The 19904-nt window shown below is 47.8% G+C and overlaps 1 protein-coding gene across 1 annotated transcript in view; it reads right to left on the bottom strand.

Annotated features, from left to right (window-relative positions):
- CNGB1 (cyclic nucleotide gated channel subunit beta 1) overlaps positions 1–19904 on the bottom strand; it is a 1191945-nt gene that overhangs the window by 980207 nt on the left and 191834 nt on the right. Inside the window, 1 exon segment of the mRNA XM_078668834.1 lies at positions 10855–10942. Coding sequence (XP_078524960.1) covers positions 10855–10942 — 88 coding nt within the window.

Here is a 19904-nt window from a genome sequence, read left to right as displayed (position 1 = left end):
CTGAGCTGGGATGGTGCAATGAGCTAAAAAACAGGTGATGGATTAAAACCATGATCTCTTGACTTGGTAAGAGTATTCTGCATCATTCAGAAACTCTGTCCATCACCACCCCCTTTTTCCAAAATGATTTTATCCACACTATGTGTGGGAGGGTATACTCAGACGTGAGTCCCTTGCTCATTGCACCATCAGGATTCAAGCAAGCCGGGCCGACGAAGGCTGTGATGCCAGAAACCGGTCCCCGGAAGCTTGCCTCCTTCCCAGTATAAGAATTGGCTTGGTAGTTTGGTTTGCCCTGTTCCCATCATGCACTGGGACAGGAACAGACTAATTTGCATATAGCCAGGTTCTGAGCTGGGATGGTGCAATGAGCTAAAAAAACAGGTGATGGATTAAAACCATGATCTCTTGACTTGGTAAGAGTATTCTGCATCATTCAGAAACTCTGTCCATCACCACCCCCTTTTTCCAAAATCGATTTTATCCACACTATGTGTGGGAGGGTATACTCAGACGTGAGTCCCTTGCTCATTGCACCATCAGGATTCAAGCAAGCCGGGCCGACGAAGGCTGTGATGCCAGAAACCGGTCCCCGGAAGCTTGCCTCCTTCCCAGTATAAGAATTGGCTTGGTAGTTTGGTTTGCCCTGTTCCCATCATGCACTGGGACAGGAACAGACTAATTTGCATATAGCCAGGTTCTGAGCTGGGATGGTGCAATGAGCTAAAAAACAGGTGATGGATTAAAACCATGATCTCTTGACTTGGTAAGAGTATTCTGCATCATTCAGAAACTCTGTCCATCACCACCCCCTTTTTCCAAAATCGATTTTATCCACACTATGTGTGGGAGGGTATACTCAGACGTGAGTCCCTTGCTCATTGCACCATCAGGATTCAAGCAAGCCGGGCCGACGAAGGCTGTGATGCCAGAAACCGGTCCCCGGAAGCTTGCCTCCTTCCCAGTATAAGAATTGGCTTGGTAGTTTGGTTTGCCCTGTTCCCATCATGCACTGGGACAGGAACAGACTAATTTGCATATAGCCAGGTTCTGAGCAGGGATGGTGCAATGAGATAAAAAACAGGTGATGGATTAAAACCATGATCTCTTGACTTGGTAAGAGTATTCTGCATCATTCAGAAACTCTGTCCATCACCACCCCCTTTTTCCAAAATCGATTTTAGCCACACTATGTGTGGGAGGGTGTACTCAGACGTGAGTCCCTTGCTCATTGCACCATCAGGATTCAAGCAAGCCGGGCCGACGAAGGCTGTGATGCCAGAAACCGGTCCCCGGAAGCTTGCCTCCTTCCCAGTATAAGAATTGGCTTGGTAGTTTGGTTTGCCCTGTTCCCATCATGCACTGGGACAGGAACAGACTAATTTGCATATAGCCAGGTTCTGAGCTGGGATGGTGCAATGAGCTAAAAAACAGGTGATGGATTAAAACCATGATCTCTTGACTTGGTAAGAGTATTCTGCATCATTCAGAAACTCTGTCCATCACCACCCCCTTTTTCCAAAATCGATTTTATCCACACTATGTGTGGGAGGGTATACTCAGACGTGAGTCCCTTGCTCATTGCACCATCAGGATTCAAGCAAGCCGGCCCGACGAAGGCTGTGATGCCAGAAACCGGTCCCCGGAAGCTTGCCTCCTTCCCAGTATAAGAATTGGCTTGGTAGTTTGGTTTGCCCTGTTCCCATCATGCACTGGGACAGGAACAGACTAATTTGCATATAGCCAGGTTCTGAGCTGGGATGGTGCAATGAGCTAAAAAACAGGTGATGGATTAAAAACATGATCTCTTGACTTGGTAAGAGTATTCTGCATCATTCAGAAACTCTGTCCATCACCACCCCCTTTTTCCAAAATCGATTTTATCCACACTATGTGTGGGAGGGTATACTCAGACGTGAGTCCCTTGCTCATTGCACCATCAGGATTCAAGCAAGCCGGGCCGACGAAGGCTGTGATGCCAGAAACCGGTCCCCGGAAGCTTGCCTCCTTCCCAGTATAAGAATTGGCTTGGTAGTTTGGTTTGCCCTGTTCCCATCATGCACTGGGACAGGAACAGACTAATTTGCATATAGCCAGGTTCTGAGCTGGGATGGTGCAATGAGCTAAAAAACAGGTGATGGATTAAAACCATGATCTCTTGACTTGGTAAGAGTATTCTGCATCATTCAGAAACTCTGTCCATCACCACCCCCTTTTTCCAAAATCGATTTTATCCACACTATGTGTGGGAGGGTATACTCAGACGTGAATCCCTTGCTCATTGCACCATCAGGATTCAAGCAAGCCGGGCCGACGAAGGCTGTGATGCCAGAAACCGGTCCCCGGAAGCTTGCCTCCTTCCCAGTATAAGAATTGGCTTGGTAGTTTGGTTTGCCCTGTTCCCATCATGCACTGGGACAGGTACAGACTAATTTGCATATAGCCAGGTTCGGAGCTGGGATGGTGCAATGAGCTAAAAAACAGGTGATGGATTAAAACCATGATCTCTTGACTTGGTAAGAGTATTCTGCATCATTCAGAAACTCTGTCCATCACCACCCCCTTTTTCCAAAATCGACTTCCAAGAAGCAGCCAATCAGGTCATCTGGACAGGGGTGTGCCAGACCGCTTTTGACACCCTGAAGGAGACCATGTGCACGCCACCCATTCTCTTAGCTCCTGACTTCTCCAGGGAATTTGTGGTGCAGTTTGATGACTCAGGGCATAGTGTGGGAGCCATGCTTTCCCAGCTAAACATAGAGGGCCTCCATCAACCTATAGCCTTCATTAGTAGGAGGGTACGTCTCAGGGAACAGAGGTAGAGCTCAATAGAAAAGGAAGCTTTTGATGTAGTCTGGGCACTGAAGAAGCTAAGACCCTACTTGTTTGGGACTACCTTCTGGGTTCAGACAGACCACAGGACCCTCAAAAGGTTAATGCTAATGAGGGATGAGAATCCTAAACTGTTGAGGTGGTTCATCTCTTTCCTCTGCCTGGCCCCTTAATACACGTCTGGGTTAGATGACAGGTGAGCTTTGTGAATTCACTCAAGGCAGTCACACACAGAGGGAGATAAGGTGTGCCCTGCATATCCAGATGGCCCATCACCAGGCTGATGAGTATTCCTGAGTTAGAGTGGTGGGAAGAGCTCACACTTGCACCTGGATAGGGCTGTGTCTGGCCCCACACAAAGAAGTCTCAGTCCTCTGTAGTGTGCCTGGAGCCAGGGTCAGGAAGGGCAGGGCTTTGGGCACTACAAAGACCTTTCTTTAAAGTCTTGCAACTTCAAACACTAAAATGGGTATATACTCGGAACACTTCTGGACTGAGGACATTCTGCCAGGATGAAGAGCTGTTGGGCTTCCAGAAGAAACTGCCACTTTGCTGTTTGCTTTGCTGTGGTTGCCTGCTGCCTTCTGTTTCTGTCCTGGGAGTGAGAGTACTGGACTTTGCTCTCAACATCCTGCTTTCTAAAAGTTTCTACAAAGGGCTTGAGTTGAGCTTGCCTCTTGTTGGAAGTCTCAGGGCCATCAAAGACTTCACCTGTAGCACATGGGCTCATCTGCTAAGAGTCCTACTTGCCAAGTAGTGCAAGTTCCAGTTCCTGGGCCCTTGTAAGTGAGTTTCTGTACTACAAGAAGAAACCCACACTGAGCGACTTCAGAACGGGAGCCTGTCTGCAACTTTGACGCAGTGCCAAAGTCTGCACCAAAGCCATGGTCCCCGCTCGATGAAACAACCATGACTTACAACGTAGGCTCAGATGCCACAGCAGCACCTCCGAAAAACCTCCACTGCGGGCATTCCGAACACCCTGCCACTGATGTCCGTGACGCACCGCTCTGACTCCGTTGCCTCAGCTGTGGTCCAGTGGTTTGAACTTGATGCCGCGAAACTGAGACCTCACGACTTTTATCACCAACTTCATCATCAGTACCGCACAGCAGTAAAGAACAGAGGTATCATGCCTGCAACCGATGCATCACCTTCCCTGTGCCTCACTTTGTCCCTGGTCATTAGTGGCTCAACAGCCCTGCACCGACTCCAGGAACCGCCGCCTCACTTGCTACAGTGACGCTTCCCCTCCTTTTCGCAATGCACCGTTCCAGAGCGCCTACGTGCCAACAATCCTGCACAGCAGTAAGGAACCTACACATCACTTGCTTTTCCTACACCTCACCTCGCCTGTGCCTCGCATCATCGTTAGTTTTGACATATCCAGGGTACTTTGCTGGGGTCTGCCTGAATCATGTATCTGGCTTGCAGTCCCTAGCGGTCAGGCTGAATTTGTCTTGGTCAAGCACAACATGGTAGCCCCAGTCGGAGGTTTTGTTTTCCTAAGAACTAGAACTTTGTATAATATTGAACGCTTCCTAACTTGATTTATGTATGTTGACTTTTTTTGTCATTTGGTCTTGTTCACTCAGGTAAATATTGGCTATTTTTCTACACTGGTATGGAGTACGTTTGTGGAGTTGTCACTGTGCTACTGTGAGTGTGTGTACAAATACTTTACACATTGCCCCAGGGGATAATTCCGACTGCTCTTGCCAAGCTACCAAGAGAGTGAGCACAGGTTATTCTTAGTGTGCACCTTACTTACCCTGACAAGAACGAGGGTGCCTTCTAGGACAGGGTGCAAAACACTGCCAACTAGAGACCCCGATTCTAACAGAGTCTAATTGTGCTATTTGTTAATAAAAAACATTTTTAAAAACAGAACCGGTATTGTTTATACACAAATGAAATACAACCAATGTAAACAATTCTTTGTTAATAAAATCACACAGATTTAAGATGAGGTTGCACTGTCTGTTATTACAACACTCAGGCCTTATTCCAAGTGCAGAGGTATTTTATGTGAGGACTGGAGGTGAAGATTATGCATTCTTTGTTAAGTTATTTTCCCAGCAGCTTCAATTAAAACAAACAAACTGCATTTCCCATTATACAGAAGAAAACAAAAATACAATTCAACCAATCACCATTCTGGATTCTTAGGATGAGGCATTGCTCCTTCCTGCTCCTCCTCTTCCTTCACTACTCCAGCACCAGATACATGTATCCTGTCTCTTTCTCCTCACAAAACTACTTTTATGCCGTATTATGGCTGCCGTAAAATATTTTCTTATGCTTTAACCGCTTCTATGCTGTAATCGTTTTATCTTTTCAGGTCAGGGCCAGGGGCCAAAGGATAGCCTTTCCGATTCCCCTGCAGCTGAGGTGCTTGTGCAGCGGCCGCGCTTAGGCACAGCGGTCCTCTGACTGCCAGGGGGCACTTTACAGTAGAGAGGCCAGCTTCTCCTGACAAAAGACTCACACTCTTATCGGCGACTACGCAGCAAGTAAAACACCGGTCCACGTGTCTAGCCACAGTTCCAGGCAGCCTAACAAGTGCAAGAGAAAATCCTTAAAGGCCCCAGTCCTCAGGAGCCTGGAGCATGACGCCCCTTCATGGTCTGTATTATTCATAACGTCCCACTTCGGCCAGTACTTGTACTAACTCCAAGTGTGGCCCAGGCCCCATCCGATCAATTGTGGTATTGCACAGGGTGATGTCCCTCCACTTATAGGGCCTAGTCCACTGAAATTCTATTTAAACCTCCAACTTCAACACTGTGTCACCTATGGGGTTGGATAAACTATTGTTTCTAGTGCTCTGTATATTGGCCAATGGCTTCTAATTAAGCATTTAGGGGCCCACAATATATGAACGGATATGGGCAAGTGTGTGGAGGAGGTAGATGTGGTATATGTCCCTTGGAACACTCACCTTGCATTAACTGTGGATGCCTCCGAGCAGAAGGCAGTATTTTCAGAAGAAAATCATAGAATTGGTGAGTGCTCACCCTAAGCCCCTCCCTGAAAGAAGACACCCCAAGACTTTCCAGGTCATCCAAACCACCAAGACAACCCAAACCTACAAAGCGCCCTAGAGACTCTTCCTTGGGTGTCAACTTGGACCACCTCAAAAAGGCTTTCTTGGCAAGTGAGTTGCTGCTCAGAGGTAGGGGGTCTGGACTTACTTTCTGGTAATGCTCTGGAGGCGACCCTTCATCCCCCCAGGATGACCCGGCTGCTACCCTCTCTTCCTCCGACAGGGACAAGGATCCAGGGAGACCCTGGTACCCAAGTCAGACCCTTCAATCTTGCCCTCTGACCAGAGCAGACAGGCAGACCCAATGCTGGCTGGAATGCTCAATTCCAACGGTATCTACCACCCTAGGTCATCTAAATGGCTCCAGGCAGACAACTTACAGGGCAGGCCATCTTTGCAAGCCACTTGATAACGTCTGCAATAGGCTAAGAGCTGAATGCACCCGCCCTACTCTGGTTGACCCCAAATTGGGGGACCTATCTTCCACTGAGGCAGGACCTTTGGTACTCTGGGCTTTTCTTAGACTTTCTTTATTAAAGATTTTGGGAAGTTTGTCTCCACATTCACATCACTCGATAAAGCCCAAGCTTTGATTAAAAAAATGTATTCTTCTAAGGTTTTCTTCAAGCCAGTAGAGGTAGGAGGTACTCGGCTAGCCACTCCTGCAATAAGGCCTCTAAACAAGGGTAGTATGACAGATGAGGATTTTACCAAGACCAGTCTAAATTTGGGACCTTCTTGCTATCCAGAGATGCAGGAAAAAGTTACATTAACAGGGGCAATTCCATGGGGAGGAGTCCCCACCAAAACATATACAAATAAATGAGATTTCCACACACCAGATTTAAATGGGCTAAGGCTAGTCATATTCTTTCACAATGGCCCTTTTGACAGCGGATGCATGGTTACTTTAAACAGTAATGGGGTTCCACATAGAGTTCTAAGGGTCTCTCATGCTGGGCTTACTTCATCGCCAGTTGATCTTAAATGTGTAGGCTCAACTCGTAGATCAAGAGGTCGCAGCCCTATTAGTGAAAAGAGAAATAGTGAGGTCAACCTTTCACCCAAACGGCTTCCTAAGCAACATCTTCCTTGTGGAGAAAAAAGACAAGGGCTTTGACCCATGATAAACCAGTGGTAGTTCAACGAGTGGTGTATCTTCATTCAAGATGGAGGGCTTATACCTTCTGCGAGACATATTGAGCCTGGCTAGTTTGCCTTGATCTACAGGATGCCTACCTAACTATTCTAATTTTCCTACCACACCACTGTTTCCTTCAGTTTCTCTGGTGCCGCCAAGCCTACGAGTTATCAACATTGCGCTTTGGCCTGTCATGGGCACCTTGGTGCTTTACGAAACAGATGAAACGGGTGATGGGAATCCTCAGAATGCAGGGCATTTGACTCATCGTCTATCTAGACAACATATTTCTGATGGATCAATCTCGAGAAAGGCTGACAGGTCATCTCAAGACAGCCAACTCGCTACTGAAGGATCTAGAGATCGTAATCAACTAGGTGAAGTGAAAGGTCTCTCCTTCTCAGAGACTCCAGTTCCTAGGATTTGTGATTGACTCGGTCCAGACCTCCCTCAGCCTTCCCACTCGCAAGCTGTTCAAAGTCTGCCAGGAATTGGGAAGACTTCTGGTCAGACTGAAGTGCTCCGTATGCCAGATAGCAAGCATAGTAGGGCTTCTATCCTCTTCCATACAGGCGATCTATCCAGGCCCATTCTATTACAGGGCTCCTCAATGACTCAAGGCATTGCATCTCAGGAAGGTCTCACTTATTCAGAACTAGTACTATTGTCAGTGGAGGCCAAGGAGAAGATCAATTGGTGGCTACCACAAATGGAACGGAAGGGCGATCTTTGGTTCCGAACAGGACCTCATCATCAAATCTGACACAAGCAAGTTAGGCCAGGGTGCCAGGTGCAGAGAATCATCTGCAGTAGAAAGATAGTCAGAGCAAGAGAGATGCATGCACATCAATTGTCTGTAATTCTTGGATGGTTCTTTCGCAATCAGATGCTGGACCAAAGACAGAGCCAAGTGTTGTTTTATCCTTTGTATTGACATAATCTCGGCGGTCAGATATATCAACCACTTTGGCTGTCCAAGGTTCTCACATCAAAGACGCAGGACTTTTGGCGGTACTTCCTCACCAACCAAATCTCAATTGTGGTGGAAAACGTCCAGGGCTCTGCCAATTGGGTGGCGGAGTGGAACTTCAGATACCTGAGAGATTTGAGTATTTGGCAAGTGGATCCTTCAACATTTGCCTCCCTGTAACACCTTTTCGGTCCGTTTTCTGCGGACCTTCTTAACTCAAGACTAGATCACCAACTAACAAAATACTTCGGTTGGAGACTGGAACCAACAGCAGTGGCAGCAGATGCCTTTCTTTGTGATTGGAGTCAGGAACAAGGACACGCCTTTCCCCCTTTTGCAATGATATTGGCGGTCTTTGCACAGGTCAGACGAGAGGATGCATATATAGTTCGTATTACCCCGATCTGGAGATTGCAAGGTTGGTTTCAAGTTCTTCTAGCAGTTTCCTGGAATTTTCCAATCCATCTTACCTGCTATCTTCAAATTCCCAAGAATCCAGAAGGATTTCCTCAACAGATGGGACAAGACAACGGGTTGTCACTAATAGTAAGTAGGATTACTAGCAAAGTCTTTCAGAACAAGCTCGGGACCTTATCCACAGGGTGTGGGCAAAAAGAACTTCTAAAAGATACAGGTCTGCATGGGTAAGATGGTTGGGCTGGTGTTGTCAATGACAGTTGGCTCCCCTGGCATCAGGCATCATCCACATACTGAATATTCTCAAGAGAACTGGCTCAACAAAGTATAGCTTACAGGTCAGTAAATACCTTTAGATTGGCGATATAAATTGGTAACCTGGCAGTGGGGGGTCAACCAGTGTGGGTACACCCTCTACTGTATAAATTCCCACAAGATGTTTGTCTCTCTCTCCCCCAGAACCAAGGCACACTGCTCTGTGGGATGTTATGTGTGGCCTTAATCATTCCTATCTTTACCTCAGAATAAGTAACTAAGTAGAAAGGAGCTATCGGGTAATTTAGCCATGTTGCTGTGCTTTGTGTCTTGCAGATGTGTGTCTTATGTTAGAGCCCTTGATTTGTTGGGCAGGATGTATACCTTGAAGGGGGTTAATTTTTCAGTTTCTAGGTCTACTAAAACCTGTACCAGAGTTATTTCATACCCGGCTTTTCAAGATTTCCCCAGGATGTGTGTGGTGGAGTGTCTGAAATGTCATGAGTATGCCAATGAAAACATTCCGCCAATGGGTAAATTACTCACTGCACTCAGGAAATCCCTTAAGGAGGTTTCTTTCGCAGCCATCGCTAGGTATGTTGAAACATGCAAGAGGCTGGGATTTAAACAACCCAGTTTGGAGCTCAATCAACGAGTGGGGCCATGGCTTCCAAAGATGTCTCAGTGGGAGCGAGGCTGGAGAACATTATTAATGCAGCAGATTGGTCCTCGGATTCCACATTTAAAAGGTTTTACTTCAAACCCATTGTGACATTGCCTCATTAGTGGCAATTAAGCTTGGAATGTGCATAATCCTTGCTTCCGGTTCTGGCATGGTCCTAGAAAAAATGTAAAGGAAAGTTCCAATTTCTCTGAGGCGAGGATTTTCCCACTTGCACAAATCGCAGGTTATGTGTCTCCCTCCCAAACGGATTGGGTGTATGCAAACCAGGAGACTTTATCTGCTTAATGGGTTAAGCACAACCTTTGATGAATCTTCGTAATGTTTATTTGAAGAGATTGTTAAGGATGACCAGGATTAAAGTAGTTTTAGAATGTTTATTACAAATTTATTCAGCAAAAAACAGACTGAAGAAAGAGGAGGAACAGGAAGGAACAATGCCTCTTCATAAGTATCCAGAATGTTAATCAGTTGAACCTCATTGTTTCCCCTCTGCATGCTGGGAAATGTAGTGTATTGTTTTATCTGAAGCTCCTGGAGAAATTAAACGAAGAAAGTATGCATAATCCACTCCTCTGAGTACTTAATAGAACTGAAACTTTCCTTTACGTTTTCTAGGAAATTTCCAAGCAGTTGCATTTTCCTGCTGTCTATAAGACTGAGTCCTCCTGGGATACGGAGAGCTTCCTTACTATCCTTGGGCAAGGTCATATTTGTGTTCGTATTTGAATGCATATTTCAGTGGTCTTTGATGTGCTTTTGAACGGATGGTGCTTCACCATATGCAGTGCTTGGTAGGGATTGGGGAATCTGCCTTGTACCATATCTCCTTTTCCCAAAAGTCAGCTTGCAGAGGGCAGTCATGGGCTCCCATACTACCCCCTTGAACCTTTTCACCTGTAAATTTGTGTTGTTGGATGAAGTATTGTGATGCTACTAAGGGACATTTCCAGAAGCATTATATATAGTGAATACAAGTATATAGCACAGATGTATATATCTTTGGAGACACTTGTGTTCTCTTCAGTATTGGAAGTCTTTGAGTACTTAGATGGTTGCACTTTCTTATCTCTGCCAACGACGACCTCTAAGCATTAGTTGGCACATTTGTGATGCTTACATTTATATTGAAGTGACTGCAGAGTGCCCTATAAAATATCCCATACCATTCTCATCTGTCCCTATGTTTGAAGATCTCCTAAGACACAATATTTCACATGATGCCCAGATATCTTTCTAATTAAAACTGTTACATGTGTTGTCTTACTACCCATCAGATTAATGAAAACCTACTACTCACGCCATGCAAGCAAGTTAGCATTAAACCATAAAAAAATAACAATGATTCCTAAAAGAGAGAACTGTGTGCCAACTGGATAGTCTTGCTCTTAAAATCAGAATTTGTGAGACACAAAGAAAATGTAGCGTTTTGAGGGTGATAATTGTTGTGGTAGATAACTCCACACTGGCAAGCACATGCATTTCTGAGCCTCTGTTCCATGCTCACTCACCTCCACCTTTTTCAGGGCCTCCATATCTGGTCGTGGCATCACTTTGTCCAAACCCTGCATCAGCCAGCTGAGCACGCCTGCCCCAGCCCTGCAGAAACAAGAGCAGCCATGTTACTGGTATTTACCTTCACAGCGCCTTTCATCGATTTGGTTACAGAGCCTTCAATCCTGGAGAGTATATATTTTTACATGGACCTATTGGTTTTGACTGAATGGTAATAAAAGAGGAATTCCACAGTCTAAAAGATATTGGCACTGCTCAGAGGAGGTGGTACTAATAGAAATAAAACTGTAGCATTGGTAACTGTATAATTCTCAACACTTTTAATGAATGCCCCCTCCTACTTAGGAAGCGGTTACTACTACTTCTCCCTTCCTAATCTTAGCCCTAATGATCTTGTTCCACCCCAGAGAACAGTCTCTGAATAGACATGAACATTAAACTCCAATCCCTCACAGGAGGAGGGATAACAAGGACACCCTGTTACACAGCGTCCTGTCATGGAGATCTTCACCTCTGACAGACATCTGGGAAGGGGTTATGGTCCATAGAGGTGCAACTTCGCACTCTCAAAGGTAACAGCCATCATTCTAATATGTTCCTTTTTCTTTCTTTTTATTTAGAGTCCTGTTGCTTGGAACTCATTCTTTACTATCATGGGGATACTGCTGCGCAAACCATCAAAGTAGGAGTAGTTCCTCGTAAGAAAAGGGATCACAAGATGGTGAAAACACAAGGATGGCTAATTATCTTGCAGGGGGACCAGAAGGTCAGATCTGAATGCCCTCACACACCTGCTGGGGTCTCATGCGTCATCACTGAGCGCTCCTCGTCGGGCCGGTGCTGCAATGCCTGAGGGCCTGGGGGCTCTTTGCCAGAAATGTTTTGATCCAAATATGCCATTTAGGTGAATGCATGAGAGGGGACAGTGCAGAAGTGTATCTAGTGGAAAGTGAAGTGTGTCTCAAATAGACTCTGGTGCCCTAAAACATTCTTATGGAGTAAGGGTACCAGGACTAAGTAAAAACAGTGGTGCTATCATTCAGTCACAATGTACCTAGACAGCTATCAACAAAGTGAGGTCGACATATTTAATGCCTTAATTGCCCAAAGGGTCAGTCCGCATTTCATCAGGACCAGAAAAATCGTTTGTTGCCCCCTGAGGGGCAGGGGACCTCCTTTCTAGTAAAGGATGGCCACTTAATAAGTACAACACCGCACCTTGATGGGTGCAGTACAGTGATTCCACTTAAGGGAGAGGGAAAACAAGAGGTGGAAAAGCACATGCAACAGAATTAGGATGGAAACCTATATCCACTATGCATTCATGCAAATTCAATTGCTCACTAATATGTGCACTTATCAATAATGGTGTGCGCCTTCACGAATAACAAGTGAGACAAAAGTTTAAAAATCTAAAAGCAAACGCTTGTATTAAAACTCTGCGACACATGAAGGCACAGAATGTAATGCTTAAGGCTCTCAAATCGGTGTAATGATAGGTGTAGGTCAGCCATCAAACATATTCAAGTGGTGCGATTTATATGCACAAACATCTGCTGTTTATACTTACCCCAAGGTGAGCAGGAAATTATGAAATCGTAAATAAGCACACTGACGCGCTAGATCATTGTTGTGTATCCTTTATTCCCGTAGCGCCGGGAGCTTCTAACTGCTTCGGACGGTCGGCGCCAATAACCACAATATGGCCGCCTTCCGTTTCCTGTCACTCCCCTTCCTGTTCCGCAAGCGGAACACTAGACCGCTACTACATATCTCCCCCCTTTATGCATTTGCAACAAACTAGAATCAAAGTCCTTACTTCCAGTTCATATCATAGTCCTTGAACTTCTCCGGTACCTTTACTCTCCTTCCCACTCGGGTCTTCACACTCTCTCTGCTTCTGTCTGCTTCCGGCTCCTTACCAACCAACCTTGCTTCTGAGTTCCCTTTATCACTGTCTATAACTTCTCCTTCGCTTTCTGCCTTGCATCCGCTCCTTTCTCTTTCTCTAGTGCTCTCGACTCCTTCTTCCTCTGCTACTTGCTGTGTTCCTTCTACCACATTCTCTCCATACCTTCCACTACATTCTCTTTCCTCTTCTTCTCCTACTTGCTCTGCTCCTTCCTTGGTCTCTTCTTCCCAATTCAAAATCTTGCTACATTTAGCCATCCTGTCCATGGACCACACTTTACCGTCACTTAGCAGTGCCGATCTGGCATAGGGCTCGACCACTTTCAAAGGTGGTGAAAACTTGCTTTCTCCCTTTCTCTTCAAGATGGCCAGTTTCACACGAACCCACTCTCCCTTTTCCAGTCCTGCTTCATGGGTGTTCCGTCTCTTATTGTAGTGGGCAGTGTACACCTCTTGTGCCTTCTCTAGGTTTCTTCTGACCACCGCTGGAGACCACTTACTCTGCACCACTAATTTCCTCCACGCCATGTTGTCTTTCGTGAAGGCCTCTCTTCCTCTCAGCACTTTGAAAGGGCTGTATCCCGTACTTCCTGGGGTGATGCGATAAGCCCAGATCATTTTCTCCAAATCCTTTTCCCAGTCTAAACCATCGTCTATGGCCGCTTGGATGGTGCCCATTATCACTCGATTGAAACGCTCCACCTGGCCATTACCCGCTGGGTGATAGATGGGCGTATGCTTCACCTCAATGCCATTTCTGTCCGTGAAGGCGGTCCATTTCGCAGAGGTGAATTGGGGCCCATTGTCGCATGTGATTATTTTTGGAATTCCCTCTCTGACAAACGTGGTTCGTAAGAAACGTACCACCGCTTCAGTGTCCACGTGCTCCATAATTTCCATCTCCGGCCACTTCGAATACTTGTCGATGAGAACAACTGCATACTTCTGGGTCCCTTCTTTGTCCAGTACCGGGCCCATAATGTCCACTGATATCATTTCCCATGGCCCATCAGGTACTGGGAATTTTCCCAAAGGTGGTCTCAGCATGCTCTGTGACTTGTCCGACTTTGCGCATGACTCACACTTTCGCACGTGACGTTCAATCTGCATGTCAATGGCGGGCCACCAGTATGCTTGTCTGGCAAGGGCTTTTGTTTTTGTGATGCCTTGGTGTCCCTCATGGAGTAAAGACATCAGGTGTTCCAGGATGCATTTGGAGGGATCACTTTATCCCCTCTGAGTAAGAACAACGGGTTGTCTGCTAGCGATAGTTCATCTCGTACTTCCCAGTACCTTCTCAGTTCCTCCTTAAGGTGTCTCTTTTCCGGCCACCCATGGACTACGTATCCTTTCACTGCTTCTAAATCAGCGTCCTCCCTATATGCTTCTTCCCATTCTTTGGCACTTATCACTTCCTCCATGTCTTGAATCGTGGCAACCACATATCCGTCCCAGTCCTGTTTTTCTCCACTCTCTGCTTCATCCATGGCCGCCGCTCTGCTTAGGAAATCCGCTACTTTGTTCTGCGGACCCGGAATGTGTTCCACCTCGTAAACGAAGTCCAGCAGTCTGAGCGTCATCTTGGCAATTCTGGGAGTAGCGTGATCATGTCCGCTGGAGGTCAGTACTCGGACCAAGGGTTTGTGGTCCGCTCTCACCCGGAATTTGGCTCCCCACAAGTACTGCCTAAATTTCTCCATAGCCCAGACCACTGCCAGCATTTCCTTCTCGACAATGCTGAATTTGTCCTCATTGGGGGCCAGGGACCTCGAAGCGAAACTGACGGTTGATGTTTCCCCCGTTTCAGATATCTGCGTTAGGACTGCACCCAGGCCGCGGTCACTGGCGTCTGTGGTGAGGACGGACTCTGCACTAGGGTCGAATCCTTTGAGGGGAATGGCAATACTCATCTCTTGTTTGAGGGCATCGAATTCCTCCTGCTCGTCTTGTCCCCACTTGAACGTGTTCTTTTCCCTGAGCAATTGGCGAATGAAGTGAGTCTTTGTGGCAAAATGGGGAATGAATTTACTGTAATACTCGGCCATTCCGAGGAACGACCGAACTTCTTCTTTCTTGCCTGGCGTGGGGGTCTTTAAGATGGCATTCATGTTTGTCCTCTTTGGTTTTATCCCTTGTTCGCTTATTTCATGACCCAAATATGTGACAGATTGCACTCCCAGCTTGCACTTGGACCATTCAGCTGTCAGGCCATTGTCCTGTAGCGTGCGCAACACTTTGTGGAGTTTCTCGTTGTGGTCTTGTTTTGATCTGCCCATTACCAGGATGTCGTCTTGAAAGAACAGCACGTCTTTTATGTCCTTCAGCAATCTGTGCATAAGTTTCTGGAAGACCGCTGCTGCCGATGCTAGGCCAAACGGCATCCTCACAAATTCGTAGCATCCAAAGGGTGTAATAAAGGATGTGAGATGGCTGCACGACGGATGCAATCTTACTTGATGGTATGCTGATGACAAATCCACTGTGGAGAACCATTTGACGTCTTTTGTCCTCGCCATCATCTCATTGATGCGTGGAAGTGGAAATTTGTCTATGACAATGTTTTTATTCAATTCCCTGAGATCAACACAGAGTCGTACCTTGCCATTTGGTTTTTGGGCTACCACCAAGGGTGAAAGCCATTCTGCACTCTCTATTGCTCTGATCACTCCCTCTTTTTCCAACCTTTCCAGTTCTGTCTGCACAGCGTCCCTACTGCGGAAAGGGATGTTCCGCACTTTGTGCACCACCGGCTTTGCACCTTCTTTAAGTTTAATGAGATGATTATATTTTCCTAGTTCTCCAATTTGGCCATTGAACACCTTGGGGTATGCCTTCTGCCATGATCCCACATCTTCCACTTTATCCATGTCCATCAGCAGGATTTTTTCAATGCCTCCTGGGTTGAGTTGGATTCCCAATGCACCTTGGTCCTTCCAGCTCAAAACTGAGGGGCCCTTCTCTGCTACGTATAGCTTACAACTGGCGTGGCGGCCTCTGAACTCGAACAGGAGGGGGCAGTACCCCAACATGGGGATCTTTTGACCCGTATATGTGACTGGTCTCAAGTCCATTGGTAGTAGTGTCTCTTTGATCTTGGGCGTGAACTTGTCCTCCCATACTTGTCTTTGTATGATGGATATGGGTGCACCACTGTCTGCAATCATCTCCATTGGTATTCCCCCGATGTGCATGTTCAGTCTGGGTTTATCTTCGTTCGACCCATCCATTTCCAATACCTGGACATCTATGTACAGGAACTCCACCTCGTCCTGAGTGCCTTCCTGGTCGCTTACGTCCTCTTCTCGTTCCTGGTCCATATATCGTACCTTTGCGTTTTTGGGTTTCCGGCGACACACCTTCTCGTAGTGCCCAAAAATGCTGCAGTATGAGCACTTCGCCCTGAATGCGGGGCACGCTTTGTCATTCCCTAGATGTGCAGTGCAACCACACCTGTAGCAGCTTGGTCGACCTCCTTTGTTGGTCCTGTTGTCTTTTTGGTACTTGTAGTTACTGTTGGACCTTCCTCCATCCTGATTCCTTTGCATGTCCTTCGGTCTTGGCCGTTCATTTCTCGCTGGTGTCATTATCCTGCAAACTGTTTGCGACTCTCCGGCTTCCTTTTTCGCCGCTTGTGCGCAACGTCGAGACAATTCCGCTTTCTTGACCATCGCCCAAATCTCTTTGAGTGGTGCATCGCCATTAACCCACATCTTCTCCTGTATGTGTGTGCTAGCTGTGTGCATTATTATTTGGTCCCTAATAAATTTGTCGTGTAGCGTGCCAAATTTGCACGTGAGGGCCAATTTCCGTAAAGCTACGACATACTCGTCCACTGTCTCGCCACTCTTCTGCTTCCTCTGAAAGAAATTGTATCTGTCGATTGCGACGCACACCACAGGCCTGTAGTGTGCATCAAGGTCAGAGATTGCGTGACCAAACACGTCTACGTCCTTGGCGACCCTCTCACCTTTTACTATGGTGTCGTATACTCTGATCCCTTCTGGACCTAAGTTATGCAACAGAATTTTCTTTTTCCTCTTGCTCGAGAACGGGGTGTCGCCTTCTTCTTCCAGTGCCTCTAGATAATTTAGGAAGTATCTCTTCCAGTCTTCCCATTTCATCTCTGGTTCACCTCCTTTCGTCAGGAATGGGACTAGTTGAGTGAGGGATGTTGACTGGGACGCCATTTTGGACGTGTTTCTCCTAGTAGGCGCTGTTCGGCTCGCCCCACCTGGTGGACTCCCCGGCGTGTGCTGCCTGTCTGTGTCCTCTGTACTGCGCTCCTCGTCGCTCTCTTCTTCTTTCCCTGTCTCTGTGCGACTGGTCTGCTCCCGGTGGCTATCCTCTGTAAGCTGGCTCGCCGAGCCTGTTGCTTCTGCTGACTTCCTCCGTTCTGCCAGAATGCCGGGTACTATGCACCTTGGTAGGGATAGTCTGTTCCTTGCTGTGCTTCCCGTGTGCTCTGCGCGTGCTATGCGTTGCCAGCCTTGGGGTGTGATGCTCCCCCGGTTGTGGCTGTGCAAGTGGTAGTTCTGCTTTTATGCCTCCGCTTATTTATTGGGTCAGGATCTCCGTTTCCCTTCTGGAGAGCTAACCTATGTTTCGCGCTCTTTTTCCCGCCTGTAGTCGGCTCCTCTGCCGCGCTCCGGTGTCTCGGCGTTTGTTCACGCCCACTTCGTGAGATAGCGTCGTTGGTGTGCGCTCGTGGGGTTATATCCCAACCTTCGTCGCCATTATGAAATCGTAAATAAGCACACTGACGCGCTAGATCATTGTTGTGTATCCTTTATTCCCGGAGCGCCGGGAGCTTCTAACTGCTTCGGACGGTCGGCGCCAATAACCACAATATGGCCGCCTTCCGTTTCCTGTCACTCCCCTTCCTGTTCCGCAAGCGGAACACTAGACCGCTACTACAGAAATTACCCCTTAGGCAAGGCGGAGGGTCCCACAGAAACTATGGGACATCTTTATGAGAGGGGGAAAGAAAGAAAGAGGCAAACATGGCCGTGTATTGAAAGAGTCGAAGATAAAGTCACACAAACGCGTACATGACGATTGTGAACGGTTCAATACACGGCCATGTTTGCCTCTTTCTTTCTTTCCCCCTCTCATAAAGATGTCCCATAGTTTCTGTGGGACCCTCCACCTTGCCTAAGGGGTAATTTCCTGCTCACCTTGGGGTAAGTATAAACAGCAGATGTTTGTGCATATAAATCGCACCACTTGAATATGTCTGATGGCTGACCTACACCTATTATTACACCGATTTGAGAGCCTTAAGCATTACATGCTGTGCCTGTGTGGAGAAGTGTGGCTCACTGGTTAGAGGAGGCAGACCTGGAAGCAGAGGTCAACCCGGGACCAGGGTTCAATTCCCGGCTCGGCGGGGTCTTGAGTCCTAAAAAAAAATGTCCATGGACTCGACAATTCTGGCTCTGGTGCCTACTCGATTCACGGGTTCACACTCTGCGACTCTGGGCAATAGCTTGCTTAATCTCCACAACGGCCCCTCGCGGCGGGATGCCTGGCTTTCACCTTGCGGATACCCTGCCGGGGTTATCTCACAGGGGAATACCAGGACGGGTTCCCTAAGCAAGCGCTTAGAAACCGCTCGGTGATTTGCGCTATATAAATTCCTCTACATTTACATTTACATGTGGCGCAAAGTTTTAATACAAGTGCTTGATTTGAGATTTTTAAACTTTTGTCTCACTTGTTATTCATGAAGGCGCACACCATTATTGATTCGTGCTCATATTAATAAACAATTGAATGTGCATGAATGCATAGTGGATATAGGTTTCCATCCTAATTCTGTCGCATGTGATTTTCCACCTCTTGTTTTCTCTCTCCCTTAGGTGGAATCACTGTACTGCAACCATCAAAGTGCAGTATTGTACTTATTAAGTGGCCATCCTTTACTAGAAAGGAGGTCCCCTGCCCCTCAGGGGGCAACAAACTACTATTTTTCTGGTCCTGATGAAATGCCGGCTGACCCTCTGTGCAATTAGGCATTAAACATGTTGACCTCAATTTGTTGATAGCTGTCTAGGTACATTGTGGCGGAATGATAGCACCACTGTTTTACTTAGTCCTGGTACCCTTTCCCCATACAGAATTTCTTTAGGGCACCAGAGTCTATTTTAGACACACTTCTCTTGCCCTTGTTGCTGCCGGAAAAGTATGCTGCCCCGAATCTTCTGCTGACCCCCTGCCCCCAGCGCGGAACCGCCCGCCTGTCTCCCGCTGCCCGGCTGCTCTTTTGCCATCTAGAGCGGGGCCGCCGAGAGGAGACCGGCGAGGGGCGGACTACATTGCCCAGAGGCCCTTGCGGTGATCCGCATCACCTGGGAGCCTCAGGAGGCGCTTAAAAACGACATCAGACCCATCGAGAGGGGGAACCTCTCTTGCCCTTGTTGCTGTCAAAAAGTATGCTGCCCACGAATCTTCTGCTGACCCCCTGCCCCCAGCGCTGACCCGCCCGCCTGTCTCCCGCTGCCCGGCTGCTCTTTTGCCATCTAGAGCGGGGCCGCCGAGAGGAGACCGGCGAGGGGCGGACTACATTGCCCAGAGGCCCTTGCGGTGATCCGCGTCACCTGGGAGCGTCAGGAGGCGCTTAAAAACGACATCAGACCCATCGAGAGGGGGAACTTCTCTTGCCCTTGTTGCTGCCGGAAAAGTACGCTGCCCACAAATCTTCTGCTGACCCCCTGACCCCAGCGCGGACCCGCCCGCCTGTCTCCCGCTGCCCGGCTGCTCTTTTGCCATCTAGAGCGGGGCCGCCGAGAGGAGACCGGCGAGGGGCGGACTACATTGCCTAGAGGCCCTTGCGGTGACCGCGTCACCTGGGAGCGTCAGGAGGCGCTTAAAAACGACATCAGACCCATCGAGAGGGGGAACTTCTCTTGCCCTTGTTGCTGCCGGAAAAGTACGCTGCCCACGAATCTTCTGCTGACCCACTGCCCCCAGCGCGGACCCGCCCGCCTGTCTCCCGCTGCCCGGCTGCTTTTTTGCCATCTAGAGCGGGGCCGCCGAGAGGAGACCGGCGAGGGGCGGACTACATTGCCCAGAGGCCCTTGCGGTGATCCGCGTCACCTGGGAGCGTCAGGAGGCGCTTAAAAACGACATCAGACCC

Source organism: Lissotriton helveticus, chromosome 12 (genome assembly GCF_964261635.1).
Source record: "Lissotriton helveticus chromosome 12, aLisHel1.1, whole genome shotgun sequence".
NCBI classification, from domain to species: Eukaryota; Metazoa; Chordata; class Amphibia; order Caudata; family Salamandridae; genus Lissotriton; species Lissotriton helveticus.
Note: the sequence above shows the minus strand (reverse complement) of the source record. Positions and strands in the feature narration are given on the sequence as shown.